This window comes from Aquila chrysaetos, chromosome 1 (genome assembly GCF_900496995.4).
Source record: "Aquila chrysaetos chrysaetos chromosome 1, bAquChr1.4, whole genome shotgun sequence".
Taxonomy (NCBI): domain Eukaryota; kingdom Metazoa; phylum Chordata; class Aves; order Accipitriformes; family Accipitridae; genus Aquila; species Aquila chrysaetos.
The window spans coordinates 1,612,170-1,628,596 of record NC_044004.1 but is presented as its reverse complement, the minus strand read 5'-3'; the positions used below and the strand labels follow the sequence as shown (position 1 = coordinate 1,628,596).

The following is a 16,427-nucleotide window of genomic DNA, read 5'->3' as shown; positions in this document are numbered from 1 at the left end:
CAGATAAAACTGTACGTGGCAAAAGGGATGCATAACCCATCCCTGGCAGCTGTGGGGCAAGAAGTCATGGAGGCATCGCTGCCTGCTCAGAACCCAAGGAGCTGCCCAACACTGCCTCCCCCCAGCCAGACCCATCTCTTTTTAAAATACACTAGATTTTTATTAAGAAGCAAAGCAAATAAATAAGTGACACTTATTAAGAAAAAAAAAAGTTATTTCTATAAATAACAATATAAGAGTAAAGTGATAGAAAGAGATGCAATAAATTATCCTGAGCTGATGGGATGTGGTGCCTGGTACCCTGGGCAGACGTAGGAAGGCGAGGTGACAGCCCGAGCGCTGACAGCCTGGGCTAAGAGCACTTAGCTGCTAAAACACAGGGAGGGTCGAGCGCTTTGTCCTGACCCCTCAAAGCCTTCCCACCCACCAGAAACACAACTGCGAACTGCATCAGGTGGTTACAGATGTGCTCGCCGAACACTCCAGGTGCCGTTTCCCATGGCACCTGGATGTATAATGAGGAGAGAACAGAGCAACTGCCGTCTGGGCCAGAATCTGCACATCTGGACGAGGGGCAGGGGGTCGTCTGAAGCACCAGAGGTGTTGGAAAGCTGCCTTGTTATAACAGCTCCGATCCCCGCACCTCAGCCAGCCCGAGTGCCTCATTCCCTGCTGCAGCAGCATACGCACACCTTGGCGAAATAAGGCAATGCCAGAAGACAGAGAGCCCCACCGGGTTCTGCCCTCTGGCTTTGGGAAGCCAAAACAAAGGCACAAATACACCAAGGCACAGGACAAGAGGAGGCACTTCTGTTCCAGGGGCAGCATCAGACCTTGTTCATCTTATTGCAAGAGTAATGATACAGTTTGCAGGTGGGAGCAAAGGGCTTTCCAATTTCCACTTTGTTGGTGGGGGTGTTGTGGTCTAAGCATCAAGCCTGGGGGTCAAGTTAACCAGGAAAAACAATCAGGGCTGATTGTCCTCCCAGCACAGGTCTCCTAGGAGCACACAGCCACACGCAACGCAAAGTGACCCCGTGTTTGAATGCCCTTATGCTCACAGCCATCAGAGACACCGTCTGATTGTCACCCCAGCCTCTCTGCTGGGAACTGATTGTGTGTCCTGGTACTTCAAGAGCAAACAGGAGATCACATGCCTTGCCACAGCTATGGCACCATCAAGCACAATCAGCCTGGTGATGAAGCCCCAGGAATTACGGCACATGGCTACCAAACAGCAGCCAACCAATATTTGCCGGGGTTCCTCCCAGCCAGCTGCAGTTTAGTCCTGTAGCTCCAAAGATCAAGAGCGTAATGTCTCACTTGGACCAAAGAAGCACAGACATGCCTGTATCCCCCATATCTCCATCAGGCAGACACAGCCCAAAAAACAACAGCGGCAGCTGAATCTCATCAGCTGTTCAAAGCTCAACGTCCACGGTGTCCTCCTCGTGGTCCTTGATATCCGTCGAGTCCGCGGTGGCAGGCTGTATCACCCCGAACTGCGACAGCTTTGCCGCCTTCTGCTCCATGCTCTGCTTCCTCCATTTGATCCTCCGGTTCTGGAACCAGACTTTCACCTAGCCAGAAAATGGCACAACAGCTTAATCCAAGGTCTCCAGGAGCCCCTTTCCAATGGTGGCCATTGCCACATGCTTCCAAGGCAGATGTCCCCAAAAAGCAGAGTTCCTTGAAGAGGGGGACAGGACCCTTCTCTGCTCAGAGCACAGTGCGTGTGAGCAGGAGGAGGTGATGTTGTGGAGGGAAGAGTGGTGCTGGGAGAAGGGACCAGGAGAGAGGGGAACGCAGATGCACAGAGGAGGCTTTGGCCAGGGGAGTGAAGGAAATGCCTCCCCTACCTCTCACGAGCCACTGAACCCATCCCCAGGGCCACGGCTGCCAGAGGGCATGATGAGACACCCACCTACCCCCTGCCCCTGCTCCATGTACCGTTCACGCCCTCCCTGTACCCCCCAGAACCGCCCTTGCTTTGGTCTCCCTTTTTCTCAGCTGAATTTGGATCCCACCATGGAAGATCACCTGGCTCCTCCTTTCCACAATAAATAAGCAGCTTGCAGTGGGATGGGCAGAAACGTAATGATCCAGCGTCACAAAAGGACACAATGCAGAGGATCGTAGTTAGTCCAACCCAGCTTAAACTCTAAAGCAAGCAGGTTTGTGCTCCTAAATGCTTTTTGTTCTACTTTACGGATTAAGAAAAGGATGGTCTTATTCATAAACCATCTAAACCTATCTCGCATCCCTCCAGGCACGTGGCTTCAATGTCATCTCGCAGCAGGGAGTCCCACGGGTCACTTTGCGTCGTGTCCTCCTCCCACTGCACTTCATGGCAGGGCAATCACCTCAGACCAAACCCAGACCCAGGATCTACACCGCCATCCCCAGCTCCATTTCTTACCTGAGTCTCTGTGAGATGCAGAGTGGCAGCCAGGTCTACTCGCTCTGTGCCCACCATGTACTGCTGCTTGAGGAACTCTTGCTCCAGCCGCTCCAGCTGCTCTGGTTTGAAGACCGTGCGGACCCTCTTCATCTTGCAGGGCCCCCCAGACCTCCAGGGCCCAGCAGGGCACAGCGAGTTGGTGCCTACACAGTGAGACAACGCCAGACCTGCAATCAAGAAGCAGCGACTGAAGGGGTCTGCGTGTTTGAGGCCATTCCTCCAGCCCTGTTGATGTGCCAAACCCAGCTTGCTTCAGCTGTAGCAAGCAGCAATGCAGCTAAAGGGGGCTGGGAGAAAGTAGCACCAAAAAGAAAAACAGGGATGTCCCTGTCCTGTCCCTTCCTAGATCATCTCATCTAGGCTCCCTTTCCCACAAAAGGTTGGACCAGGTGATCTTTCGAGCTCCCTTCCAACCTATTCTGTGATTTGACTCATAGGTACAACCTGGAACAGTCCTGGACATGCAACCAGACCCAAAGAAGTCAGCGCTTAATGAGGTGAGCAGGGTTTGACCTCCATCAATACAGGATGTTTGTAACAGAATAATAAAGTCCATCAAGAGCTGCTGAATGCAAAAATCCCACCCCCGTCTCAAAAAGTCCCTAATCACAAATGTCTGAAGGTTGGGGGAGTTTACCCCATGCTGGCCCCTGCTTTTACCCTTCCCTTGGCATCCGTAGTCAGCCAGCATCCAGGAGAAGATATTGAAGGTGGCAGACTGGCTTGAAGACAAGAGTCGCCAGCCCTCGTGCAGGTCCTCGTCCTGAGCCTTAGTCAGGTTCAACTCATCCATAAAGTTCCTCTGTGTGCAGAAGCATTAGCAGGATAACAAGTGGATCTGGTCTCAGTCTCCTATCTAGTTCTGGCCTGATGATAACCATAATTACCTAATTAACATACAATACAACATCAGCACTGTCACAGGACCAGCCGGCACCAGCCTAAGAGCAGTGCTGTCTCTGGTTTCTAAAGCTGTCTTCCTGCCAGCACAGACTTTGATTCACACACATCTTAATGTTCAAAAGGAGTGAGCATGTGACTGCTACCCCTGACCATCTCCCAGGAGCCACAGGTCTCATCACAACCAGTTCTGTCCTCCTGAAGGACCTTCAGAGGAGCCAGATCTCACTGCCGGGAGGACTGCAGGGTGGAGAGACCTCAGTCAAGGGCTGAGGAAAGGGGGCTGCACCCATCAAAACAAAAAACTCTGCATCCGTTGATGCTGGTTCTGGAGTTACGACATGCACGGAAACATTAGCGTAGACTTTGCACATCTGAGTGTGGAGCACTGGAGGGAGAGTCGAGCCCATCTTGCTCAATGCCAAAAACTGCTGGACTGGGGACTCAGCTCCTGTTCTGAGCCCCAGAAAGACTCCAAGCAGTGGGACGCTGCCTGCAGACAGGCCAGACTGTGAGAACACCTCCAAGGATCAAAGTACAGTCGTGAAGGTATTAGGAACCAGATAAGGCCAGCACTAAGATATGTCCGATGGTACCACAGCTTCTGTCCTGCCAGCACCCAAGCACCCACTTAACTTTAAGAAAGAGAACCCACTAGTACAGCCAACAGGACTTTTCTGGGTGGAAAGCAAAGTATGCAGTATGCATCTGCAGGATCAGGCCATTAACGGTCCCCCACCATTGCCGTCCTGAAGTCTCAGCCCCCGGGCAATGCGATCTGGCTTTGAGATCAGCCCTGCTTTGAGCGGAGCTCCCCCTCAGCCAGAGTCATTGCACAGGCATCAGGGTACAGCAACCGCAGCCATGAGGGACATTGGACTGGTGTGATATATCTATAGCTTGGCAAGTGTCTTTAACTTTTATGGAAATATGGTACATAATTATGCCAATTCACACCCGCTACTTATCTCTCCTTTAATGACTGATGTTGTCATGTTCTCCAGGCACAAATGGGCACCCTGACCTACTTTGTTTCATTAACTGGGTGTAAATTCTACGGGTGTTTAAGGATTTGTGGGATGGAGACCTGACAGCTTAACAGCCGTAATTGCACTTAAAACTATTTTCATCATTAAAATAATTCCACCCATCACATATTTTCTATTTTAATACTGGGATAATAGCAAGTGAAACTTCAAACATGAAATACTTTGTGGAAATAGCTTTGCAAATTGTTTAACTATATTTTCATACCTGTATATTTGATATAATACATAGATTAATGCAACTATGCAGATGCTGTCTCATAAAAGAAAGAATAGATTCAATAATTATGCTAAGCAGTTTAAAAAAAGGATCAAGAGTACAAAGCAAATACTTTTGGTACCTGAACATAGTAGCTATCAGGATCAAATCAAGAGTACCTTATACAAATAAAATACGTGCTTGGCTGCTGGTTTTGCCTGGGCAACGACGAGACCAGGCTCTGAATGCTAAAAAGATACTTAATTTCAAGAAAAATATTCTGAATAGAGGTACTTCATTAAAACAAATGAGTCGTTTTGCTTATAAAAAGTTGCAGTACCCCTCAGTGAAAATACAGAGAGCCTGATGGATTAGCTGACATCATCCGTCACCACTCCGTAAATTTTACCCACGGATCAACGACAAAATCGTTATTCCTTAGGTGCTTTTGCACTAAAAATACTAACAGTTTTTGGGGCCGGACGCTGCGAAACACTCCACAGTTTCACTTCTGCGAGTGAAAAACTGCAAGGAGAGCAAAATTACAGCCGGACTGAGGGCAGCTTTGGGAGAAGAGGGGGCCCCACACAACAGCAGAGGGGTGCTGGCATGGTGCAGAAATTACTTGCAGGGCTGAGGCTTTGGGAAATTACAGCAGGTTTGGGGAGGCGTGATGAAAACACAGGCATTGCGGTGCCTTTCTAGTACATGAAAAGATAAATAAATGCCGGTGTGTGCAAAGCTACCCTTAAAATGCAGGTGGGGGGACCTGGGGGGGCTGTCCTTGACCTGAAACCTTCTCCTGAAGTCAAGTCTGAAGGATGTAAATTGCGTCATCTGGGTCTCGCTTCACCCAGTCATTTAATGTTAGGGGTAGATGGCTAATATTAATTATCGATCGCTACAGAGGGGGAAAAAAGGAATATTAGGAAACTCTTCCCTCTCCCTCCTTCATTTCCCACAGCCCCAACCCAGCTCTTCGCCTTGGGGTTGGTCGAGAGGCTGCGGGAAATGAAACTGCAGCCGTCGGAGGAAAGAAAAAAAAAAAAACAAACAAAAAAAACAAAAGGAAGGGAGGGCAGTTTTTGGTGACCCAAACCCCCTTATTTTCCAGTGCGGGTGATGCCAGGGTCCCCGCACCCCCCCACCCCCGCTCCGTCCCCAAGACCCCCCGTTCCCCACCCGTGACGGACGGGGACACCCCCCACACCCTCACCCACCCACCCCCGCTCACCTGCACCGCCCCAGCCCCAGCCCCAGCCTCCCGGTAGCGGCCCCAGCCCCGGTCCCGGTCCCGGTCCCGGTCCCGCCGCGGGCCAACGCGGGGGCGGCGGGGCGGAGGCGGCGGCGGGGCCGCGGCGCGGCGGCTCCCGGGCGAGGAGAGCTTCGATGTGGAAGGGGGTCTTGGGGGGGGGCGGCGGACCGGGACGGGACCGCGGCGGGCTGCGCAGCATGGCCGGGCCGGTGTGCCGGCCCGCCCGGCCCCGCCGGTTTATATGGAGAGCGCGGTGGGCTGGGATGAGCCGCGCTCCTATGCAAAGCGGCGGCGGGGCGGGGGGGACGGGGGGCTGCCCCCAGCCCCCGCTGGCCTGCAGCGGCACCCCCGCGGACACCCCTCCTTCCACACCGACACCCCCGCGGACACCCCTCCTTCCACGCCAACACCCCCGCGGACACCCCTCCTTCTCTGCTGGCACCTCCACTGACACCCACCTGGACACCCGTATGGACCCCCACACTGACACCCACTCCTTTCCCGTGGACACCTTCTCCTACTCCGTGGACACCCGCACCAACACCCACTCCTTCCTCACAGACACCCAACCGACACCCAAACTCCTTCCCTGCGGACACCCACACCGACACCCACTCCTTTCCCGTGGACACCCACACTGACATGCACTCCTTTCCCGTGGACACCCACATCAACACCCACTCCTTCCTCACAGACACCCAAACCGACACCCAAACTCCTTCCTCGCGGACATCCACACCGACACCTGCTCCTTCCCCGTGGACACCTTCTCCTACTCTGTGGACACCCGCACCAACACCCACTCCAGACAGACGCCCACGTGGACAATTGCTCCTTCCACCAGACACCTCCTCCCTTCCTCACAGCCACCTACAACTTCCCCACCACAGCCTCGCTGGCACCCTCACCTTCCCCCGTGGACACCCACATGGACACCTACAGCTCCCCACCCTGACCCCCCCTGACACCCAAACCCCCCCTGACACCCACACTTTCCCCCCAGGCCTCACAGGCGCACCCACGCCATCCCCCTGGCCACGCTCCTCAGGCCAGCCCACCGCTACCCACTGCCCACGGGCACCGACGTACCCCGGGACCGGCTGTGTGAGCCCGTCCCACCAAGGGGAACGTATCTGGGTGTACCTGCTCGGCTGTATCAGAGCCTGGATGTATATCTGGGGTATGGGAAAAAACACATCAGGAACTCGGACAGGCTAAAAAGCGACTGTGCTTTGGAAATTTAGCTGTTTGTCTGGTTTGGGTGCCATCCCCGTGAGCCAGGCACAGACACATGGTCCGATGCGATGGAGAGCTGCGGATGGCACAGACACCTTGCCCAGATGTGAGCGTACTCAGCAAACACAACGCTGGGGAATTGCAGCCCTGCGCACACGCAACCGTTCCTGCGCAAATCTCCACAAGCACCAAATTAACACTGAAAATTCAGTCTGGTGTACGCAACCACGGAGAAATCCCCAGACCGGAGTCTCCAGGTTAATAAACACGGAGCAAAAATCCCCCATGGCTTAATAACCCAGCATTAAACATCTCTGCGTGCGCAGGCTAGCTCTCCGTATCCCGTAAATCCTGCCTTAACTCAGGGATTCGTGCCGTTTAAAGTCTCTTTTCACTGCCCAAGCCGTAGAAATAGACCTGGTTATAAATGAGCACCTCTATGTTTTTGAGCATTTCAAAGCAAATGGAAATTATGGGAATGCATGGGCAGGATTATCCTGCTCGTGAGGAAGCACCCTGGTGATGGCTACGGGAACCTCAGGGAAGAGGATGCCCGCAGGAGACAAAAGAATCCCTCAAGTTTGCCTTCAAAACACTTTTTTCGTGCCATTTAGCATCCTGTCTTCCACAGCAGCTTCAAAATAAGTGAATAAATACAGCTGCCGCTTTATTGCTCCTTATCCAAACAGCCAGCCCCAATCCTGCCGCCGTGTAACTATGTGCTTAATTGAAATCACACGTTCAAAGCTGGGCAAGTGCCGAAGCCTCTCCCCCCCCCAAAAAGCCGCTACTGAGAAAAAAAAAACCGCAGAGATTCACAGCTTCTGGCTTTACTTGCACAGAGGTTGTGTGGATTAAAATATGGGTGTCGTTATACAAGTTTTTGATTTGTTTTATTAAAAGCCTGTTTAAATCTCTTAATTATTTTTCCTCTTCATCCTAAGTTGTGACTGCCACTGTAATTCCCGTGGAAAGAGATGTTGGAGATGCTCCAACAAGGAGTTATCAAAGGAGCAGTTTTACATGGCGGTTGTTGGGGCAGGTGAGCTGTCGGCAGAGCAGGAGGTTACGGTGAGATGCTGCTGGCAGGAAGGATGGACAGACGGACGGACAGCAAGCCGGAGGGACAGACAACCAGCAAAAGCACCGGCTGACTTTTTCCTTCACCTTCTCCCACTTGGCCGAATTCGCTGCCTAATGACGCGTCCTGTTTCCCATTAGTACTGTGTGCTCAGCTAATGCATTTTGGTTCGAAAGCTGGAAATTTTCACTCGCTGGTAATGACTTGGGAAATATAGCACCCAGCAGCCAGGCAGACCGGGGGCTCAGGGCCGGGGGAACCCCCCCCCCTCCCCCTGCCCACACGGGGTTGAACCACCCCATCTGCTCCCAGCAAAGGGGGCTTTTACAGGAGCTGGACAGGGGAGATGAAAGGATGGACCCTGATCCTCTTTTTTTTTTTTTTTTTTGGTGGTGGGGTTTCGGTGTTTGGGTTTTTTTTTTTATTTTATTCCAGTTTTGTTTCTCAAGAGCATAGAAAATAAAAGGGGAGGGGGAGTTTCTTGGGGGGGGGGGAATCCCAACAACAAAACAACAACAAAAAAAGCCCCCAGCCCTTTGTAAACATCCCCCCTGAGCAAAGGGAAGGAGGTGAAAAGCATTTCCTGATAACTCCATTAAAGAATGAGGCTGCATTAACATTCCAAGTACCTCGACAAGAGATGAAAGTGGGGAACTTGAGTTCAGCCTCTCCTTGCTCCAGATGTTATTATGGGCTCCCTGAAAGGTTTTTTTATTTCTTTTTTTGCAAAGAGACAAAGATGTTGCCTACTTCAAACGGGGCTAATTGATGCTAATGACTATCAGATAGAGTGGGGGCCCTTATTCCCCCCTGCAAAGGGGAAAGAGAGAGTGCATTTTACAATCCCCTCATAGAAAACGCCCCACTCTTCAAACCAGGTTGCTGCTTTGGGGATTTTTGTTTCTCTCTGGCTGCTGCTTTTTCTCCTCCTCCGCTCCCCCCCCCCCCTTCATCTTTTCTGTCCCCCTTCTTCTGGGCACCCCGCAGCTCTCACTTGTTTGCCCATGAGAAATTTCACACCTCGCCTCCGTCGGTGGGGAGAGCCTGGCTCCATTTCCATCCCTCTCCGAGCCGCAAAACCATCCCAGCGGGCGAAAGAAGTGGCGGAAATTTCCCCAAACCCACAGCAAGCACACGCGAAAACGTGATGGGGATTTTGTGCATCAGTAATCCGGGACGTGAGTCCTTCTGCAAGTGGGAAAACATCTTCTCGACCGACAGCATCCTTCCAGTCGCATCCTATTAGGGAGAAGATGGATCCCAGGGCTCCTGTTGCTGATCAGACAGGCGTGTGCTTGCACTCATTAGGATAACTAGCGCAGCACCGCCAATGTAAGGAGTCTGAAATCATGAGCTCATGCCTTTTACTCTTAAAAAAAAAAAAATTAGCTTAAAAATGGGGTGCTGAACACCAGCTTTAGCTTTTAGCCTTGTGTCAGATTTTTGCAGCCATTTCTCCTGTGGTAATCCGTAATAATAATAAATAATAATCCATAATCCGATAATAAAAAGGCAATGGGGAATGTCTCCAAATCACGCAGCTCCTGGAGCTGGTGATTTGCCCCTTCCCAAGCCAGCTCCCAGTGAATCCTGTAGGAAGAGGGGAATGGGGACTCATCTTCCCTGCAAAAAGAGGAGACACCGCAGAGGATAACTGATGCGTGTTCGTTCCTTCATCATAAAGTCTAGAAAAGAGAAATTACTCAGGCTAACGATAGTTACTGTGCGTGCTCTCTGCTCAAGGAGCACCCAGCAGTGCCGGGTGCCATCCTGCCTTGGCTTCGCCACCTTCAGCGAGGTGCTGGGGAGCTGCAGAGAGCTCCAGACCAAGGTGCTGGTGTCGATCGCTCTTGGCAAACCCCGTCTCTTCCTTTGCAGCAGGATCTGGCCACAGTTAGCTTTGCCTTCTGGATCCTCGGCACCTTGCAGGGTCCCATTAACAGACCCAAACTGGGCTGAGGCCAGGAGCGATGGCACGACACTGTCTGCTCTTTGAGGGCGTTATACAGCAATGGGAGCCCTGGTTGCAGGTGACAAGAGCATGGCCAGCCCCATACATCCGCCTGCAAGAGCCCAGCACAGGGATGGCCACCGGCTCCAGGGAAATGCTTTTTCAGAGATCACGGTTGCTTTTCAGCTGAGCATTCCCCAGTTTGATCCACTGCCCAAGCACTGGTGAAAGCCCCGTGCAAGTAGCAGCGTGGGATGGACATGAGGACTTGGGAACTAGGAGTTTCCTCCAAGAATGTTATCCCAAACGCTGGCCAGCGCAGGAGACTGCTCCCATCCTCTCCATCCCTATCACCTTATTCCACCTCTTGCTTGTCAAACCTCTCTCGGGGAGCCGGTTCAACATGTTCAGGCAATGGAAAACTAACCCTGCAAAACGCAAGGCTCTTGCTTTCAGCTCGGGGGTGCGGGCAGGGGGGGAGGAAGGCAGAGGGCAGCACCCTTCTCTCCCCCCAGCCCCAGACGGCCAATACACACCCCAGCCGCCCTTCAGACACTGGCCCCGGCTGCATTGTCAGGTTAATTTGGGATAATGGCCTGCAAAGCACCTCAGTCCCATCCAGGTCTCATTAGCACTTGATAATATCAAGCATCCTGAGGAATTGCGGCTCTTCCACCTCCTCCCCGGGGCACGGAGCCCGGCACCCAGCCCGGGCAGGGTGTCCCTGGGGACGGGGACAGGACCTGCTCCTCTTAGTACTCCATTGCCAAGCTTGTGGGGCAAAGCACCTCTCCCCCCACAGCCTCAGGGCTTTCCTGTGATTTATCGCCCAGGCTGGTATTTCCAGGCAAAATCTGAATTAATCCCCACGCTGCAGTGAGGCTCAGCAGGGCTGGAGTCTGCCCCAGCTTTTCGGTGAGGAGATGTTGTGTCCCCGAACCAAGCGGGTCTGTTCCTCGGTGTCCCACCCTTCGGTGTCACATCTGGCCTCGTATCTCAGCCAGATGTGGAATGAGGGAGCGGGACCTGCTGCATCCCACCACCCTCGCCCTCCCCGGGTGCCGGGGGCCCGTCCTCCTTGCCTGGGGTCCCTCCAAATACAACGTCGGTTGAGTCCAGGGGTTGAGTCCACGATGGGGGTACACCCAGTCGACGGCAAAGTCTGGGTGACCCCCAAAAAATAAGCTAATACCCTCCTGCAAGGCCTCGGAGGATGCTCCGTTGTCCTCCCGTCAAGCACAGACCTGAGCACGCTGTTCACAGGGGTTGCAGTTGCAGGTATTGAGAGCATCCCGAAACCACACATTTAAAATTAATTGGGAATTATAAACAAACTAAGCATTGAGGCAGCCCTGGTACAGGCCTGAGTGCACGATCAGCCCGCTGCTCCCTTCAATTATCTTTTTTCCCCCACATTGTTCTCTCCTAATGAGGAGACTAATGACCAAAGGATGGTTCATAAGTGGTTCCCAGACTCTCCTTGCCCAGGGCAAACACCGTCCACAATAGGATCACAAATTGTAGGGAGAAGCCCCGGCTGATCACATCAGAAACGGTGCAGGGATTTATCTCTCTGCCTTAACAATAACAGTATGTTCTTAATCGCCACTCCAAAGGGACAACTAGCAGGGGATCTGCCTGGCCTCATCATTAAAAGCTGGCAGCATCTTTGCTAGTGCTGCCCCTTTGTTCATCTTTCATTATTCCAATGCTCCGGCCCCGTTAATTCCTCTCCATCTTATTAAATCAATAGAGATGGAGTGGGGGAAGGATGGGGCAGAGCAAGGGTCGGATCCTGCTTGGCTCTCGGCAGGGGTGCTGAGGGGGAGCGGGATCAGACCCGGCCCGGATAAGCACGAGTCGAGCCGATACCACGCGTGTCCAAGGCTGTACTTACCCAGCTCCTGCAGCCGGGGAAACTGAGGCACAAGAGCATCACAGCCTAAGTCCCAGGAGGAGGTTTTGGCAGAGTTGGGGAGCACTTTATCTGACTGCCATTCCCACACCTCCCGATGAGATCCCCTTATTCATCCCATACCATCAGGGTTTACCTGATTTAATGATTTAATCAACCTTTTAAAATAAAACCACGCCGTTGGAGAGGGTGTCTGGTGCCAGGGCCCCCGGTACACCCAACCATGTTGGGGTGGCAGTGCTGCAGGGATTTTGTGCCACAAACTATTTGCAAAGGGGGACATAGTATAATTTTCATCATTTTTTTCTCTTTATCTTAACAGCTTGTTTCACCACTGGTGAAAACTGGTTTCTGGCGGGCCCTGCCCTGTGCATGTCTGGGAGCAGAGCCGGGGAGGAATTTCTTCCCAGTCTTTCCATTTTTGAGACTGAGATGGGAGGTGAGGAAGGAGCAAGGAGCAGGATGCAGGGTGCTGTGGGGTGAGCACCAGCAGCTATGTAAGACTTGGTGTGCCCCATGGCAAACCCAGACCAGGGCTGATGGCATTCCCTTAGCAGACCGCGAACCACCCTGCACAGCCCAATGCAGGATTTAGACATGGCACTGCTTGCTCTCACTCTGACAGCGCTCAGCGCATGGTCCTGCTCCACAGCCCTGTGTTTCTTGTTGCAGGATAAACACCTTTTAAACCCGGGATTTTTAAACCCAGATATTTTGGCCACTGCAACGTTCACCCCATATGAGGGGTCTCCTTAGGTGCTCAGTTTCCCCGCTGCATTTCCAGGCAGGTCACCCTGTTTCACCCTCATTTTCATGCATCCAGGAGCTACTTCCAGCTGAGAGTTTAATGCAAAGAATCGGTGCCTTTGCTCTTTGGCTGAGCAAGGCAACTTGGGGCAAATTCATCCCAGAAAGACTGCAAAGGATGGGATGTCGTGGCATTTCCTTCCATTGCTTATGATGTCTTTTTTTATTTCCACTGAAACCGGGCAGCATGGAACCGTCAGAGCTGCCCGGCAGCCTTGGGAAGCTTATTTGATGTTTCAATCAGGAATTAAAGGGCAGGGAGAAGCAGGGGGAAATGCTCCCTGACCATTTAACAAGATTACATGACGAGACGGAGCCTGGAAACACGCACGGCCGACCCCGGCGCCCTGCATCCCGGCTCGGGTCAGGCTTTGCCTTGAACCTCCGCCGCCGGCAGGTTGCCCACCCCGGCACCCCGGCCCGTCCTCGGCACATGGTAATCCCATTTAGCAACGCCCCCCCCCGAAAAAAGAGCACGAGGGGGCAATCAGCCGAGGAGAATGGGGCTCCCAGCTCGGGGAAGGGATGCAAAAGGAGCCTGGGAAAGCGGCTGGGTCACAGGGATTGGGGGGGGGACGGAGGGGTCCTGCTGCTCCAGCATCCAAACACCCCGTCCTGCAAACTTCTACCATCCTGAGTAAACGCGACTCGTGCAAACAAATCGCGTCCGTCGCCATGTGCTCAGCAGGAATAATCCTGGCAGGAAGGAGAGCAGGGAGGGGGACACAGAGGAGCTGTATGCTACAGCTCCACCGGGTCATCCCTTCTCCTATCTCTCCTTTCCTCTCCTATCCCATCCCATTTACCCAGCCATCCATTTGCACCTATTTGCCAGCACCCTGCATTCATCCCCAATCATCCACTCATCCATCTCATCCACATGCAGCCCAGGCTGTTCCTCTGGGCAAATAGTCCACCCTAATACATCCACCCACCGGTCTCACAACCTACCTGTCCTCCTACAAGCCGCCTACTTATCTGCAGAGCGGAGATTTGCTTGGGAGGGCTCAGCACTGTATCTTTAGCAGATAACCATTATCCTCTTAATAAGGCTGCTTAATTCTCACTTCCTTATAATTATCTGTCACTGAAAGCCAACTTGTTTTTTGCAGACAGGTGAAAAAAACCAGCATCTTTAAGAGAGTGATGTGATACTACGCAGGATTGGGAAGGGACTAGCAGGATTTTTGGGGTGCATGTGGGGTTTGGGTAAGGACACACAGCTCTTATTCTGCACAGGCTTTCCTGGGGGATGAGAGGAGCCAAGGCTCTGTCCCAGGTGGGTTGATCCAGCCCAAGACCTTGCCAAGCTCTCACAGCATCTCTCTCTCCTTTATTTTCCATGGTGCCAAATTGCTGTGCCCGGGTTTGAGTCCAATCCATGTGCCCTGGTCGAGCTGCCAGGAGCTGGGCTGAGCTGCAAGACCTTCACCCTGGACTGGGAAGGGAGATGTCTCCGATGGGAGAAGGAAACTGCATTTCTACCCCCCCTTTCCAGGGTTGGCAGGGTTTTGGCAAGGCATACAATGACCCAGCTGAATCCAGCTTTTCTGCAAACCATCAACTCCATCCCATTATCAGGGTCAGACCAGGGTGTTTGGCTCTTCTCATCCCCACACATCCCCAGTAATCAGCTGCTTTGTCCTGTATATATGCTTCCTTCCCCACCCTAAGGAACCTGCAAACAGGTTAATCACTGGGTGAGAGGAAGACAGGGGATGGCCTTCCTCAGCACCTGCTGTCCCTTGGCAGGTAGGAAAGGGAACACAAGCATCCTGAGCCCCCCATGCACCCCCAGGGACCGGCCACCCCCTCAAGGATTATCACCCACCGTGAGAAAAGCCTCCTGGTCAAAGCCCAAGGTGCTAAAGGGATGGACGTGGTTTAATTTATCTCATATAAAAGTCACTTTTTAAAAAACTCAATCAAGCCCAGCAGTTTTAATTAAAAAGTCATTTCCCGGGATGGACACTGCCCGCAGAGGGGTCTGAGCTGGCCAGACCCTGCAGGAGCATCCCCCGGAGCGCAATGGATCCCCCGCTGCCTGCCCTGGAGGAGCCCAGCACCGTGGAAAAGGTCCAATCCTACCCGAGGCTGAGCGCTGCCAGCTCCCAGGGGATTAAAGGTGTCCTGAGAAACAAGTTAACTCTCGCAATCAGCTTGGCCCCCGGCCGGGCAATATTAAAACATCCCCCGTAAGCCCTGTTGTCTCGGGGATGATTGCAATAAACCCACCGGCATGTGAGATTAGCGGGTTAAACCCACCGGCGCAGCCTGGGCTCTCAGCAGACATGTGAAGACATTAGCACAGTTTGGGCTCTTTGAGACGAGCCGGCTAATCCCGGCTCTGAAAACAGCTGGAACAAAGAGCAGCTTCCGTCACATCGTCCCCTTCTCCTGGCACCATCCCCTTCTTGCACTGTCCCCCTCTCCTTGCACTGTCCCCTTCTCCTTGCATTGTCCCCTTCTTATATTGTCCCCTTCTCCTTGCACTGTCCCCCTCTCCTGGCATCATTCCCCCTCTCCACGCATCATCCCTTTCTCCTGGCGTTGTCCCCTCTCCTGGCATCATCTCCTTCTCCCTGCACTGTCCCCCCTCCTTGCATCATCCCCTTCTCTTTGCTTCATCCCCTTCTCTTTGCTTCATCCCCTCTCCTTGCATTGTCCCCCTTCTTTCTCCTTGCACTGTCCCCTTCTTTGCACCATCCCCATCTTAATTGTCCCCCCTCTCCTTGCATTGTCCCCCTTCTCCTTGCATCAGGTTTCACACCTGCTCAAATAAACCCTCCACCTGGGTCCCTTCCTCCTCCAGACATGGTGAAAATAGGGTTAGCAGGAGCGGGTGCTACCCCGACGAGCACCCAGGTGTCCCCATTTCTGCTCTTATCTAGGAGGTCCAGGGCCAGTGGCACTTGCTTGCTTTGCATCCTTGCAAGAAGATCCCCAGCTCCCCACAGAGCCCATCCTTGGCTCATCCCCAGGCCAGTGTCCGGCCAAAACCAGCTGGATTTGAAACCTCTGCATCTGCCTGAGCAGGGCCAAGCAGTTAAAATTAAAACCTGGCTAATCCTTGCCCAGCTGAGACGGCACCCCAGGCGCCCAGCTCGCAAAGCCACCACCAGCTGTGCTCTCCAGGTGCGTTTTCCCTACTTTCCTGGCTCCAAAAGCCCCGGAGAGCAGGATGCCATCACTGGGTTGGACTGTGTGAGCTGTGGGCAGAGCGGGCTGTTACGGTGAAGATGCCGCTCGTGGGAAGATGGAGAAGGATGGACCATGAGATGGAGGTTCCCTACAAGGACCTGGGCTCTGTGAAGGTCCTGAGCTATTTTAGAGCACAAGGAGGTATCTGAACACCCAGTGCCTTTGGGATGAGCCTGGCTATGGGGCTGATCATGGGTGAGGTGTGCAGGTCACCCCCCATTCCCCCAGACCTCCAAGGCTTGCTCCCATGAACAAGCCCCCACTGAATGCATGCTGCCACTGCAGGCATGTGGTGTTCCTCCTCCTCCTCGTGAAAAGATGAGCCCAAGAGTAGCATAAATAATTTATTTTTGCACTGCAAAAATAATTGGTGCC

The 16,427-nt window shown here is 53.0% G+C and overlaps 1 protein-coding gene across 1 annotated transcript; it reads right to left on the bottom strand.

The window, feature by feature from the left end:
• Positions 1-1,339: 1,339 nt before the first annotated feature.
• On the bottom strand, positions 1,340-6,060 carry NOTO (notochord homeobox). The gene is made up of 3 exons (XM_030007778.1): positions 5,841-6,060; positions 2,420-2,628; positions 1,340-1,580 (listed from the first exon to the last, which is right to left on the bottom strand). Exons 1-3 carry the CDS (start codon positions 6,058-6,060, stop codon positions 1,422-1,424), a joined length of 588 nt encoding a protein of 195 aa, XP_029863638.1. The 3' UTR covers positions 1,340-1,421.
• Positions 6,061-16,427: the final 10,367 nt, after the last annotated feature.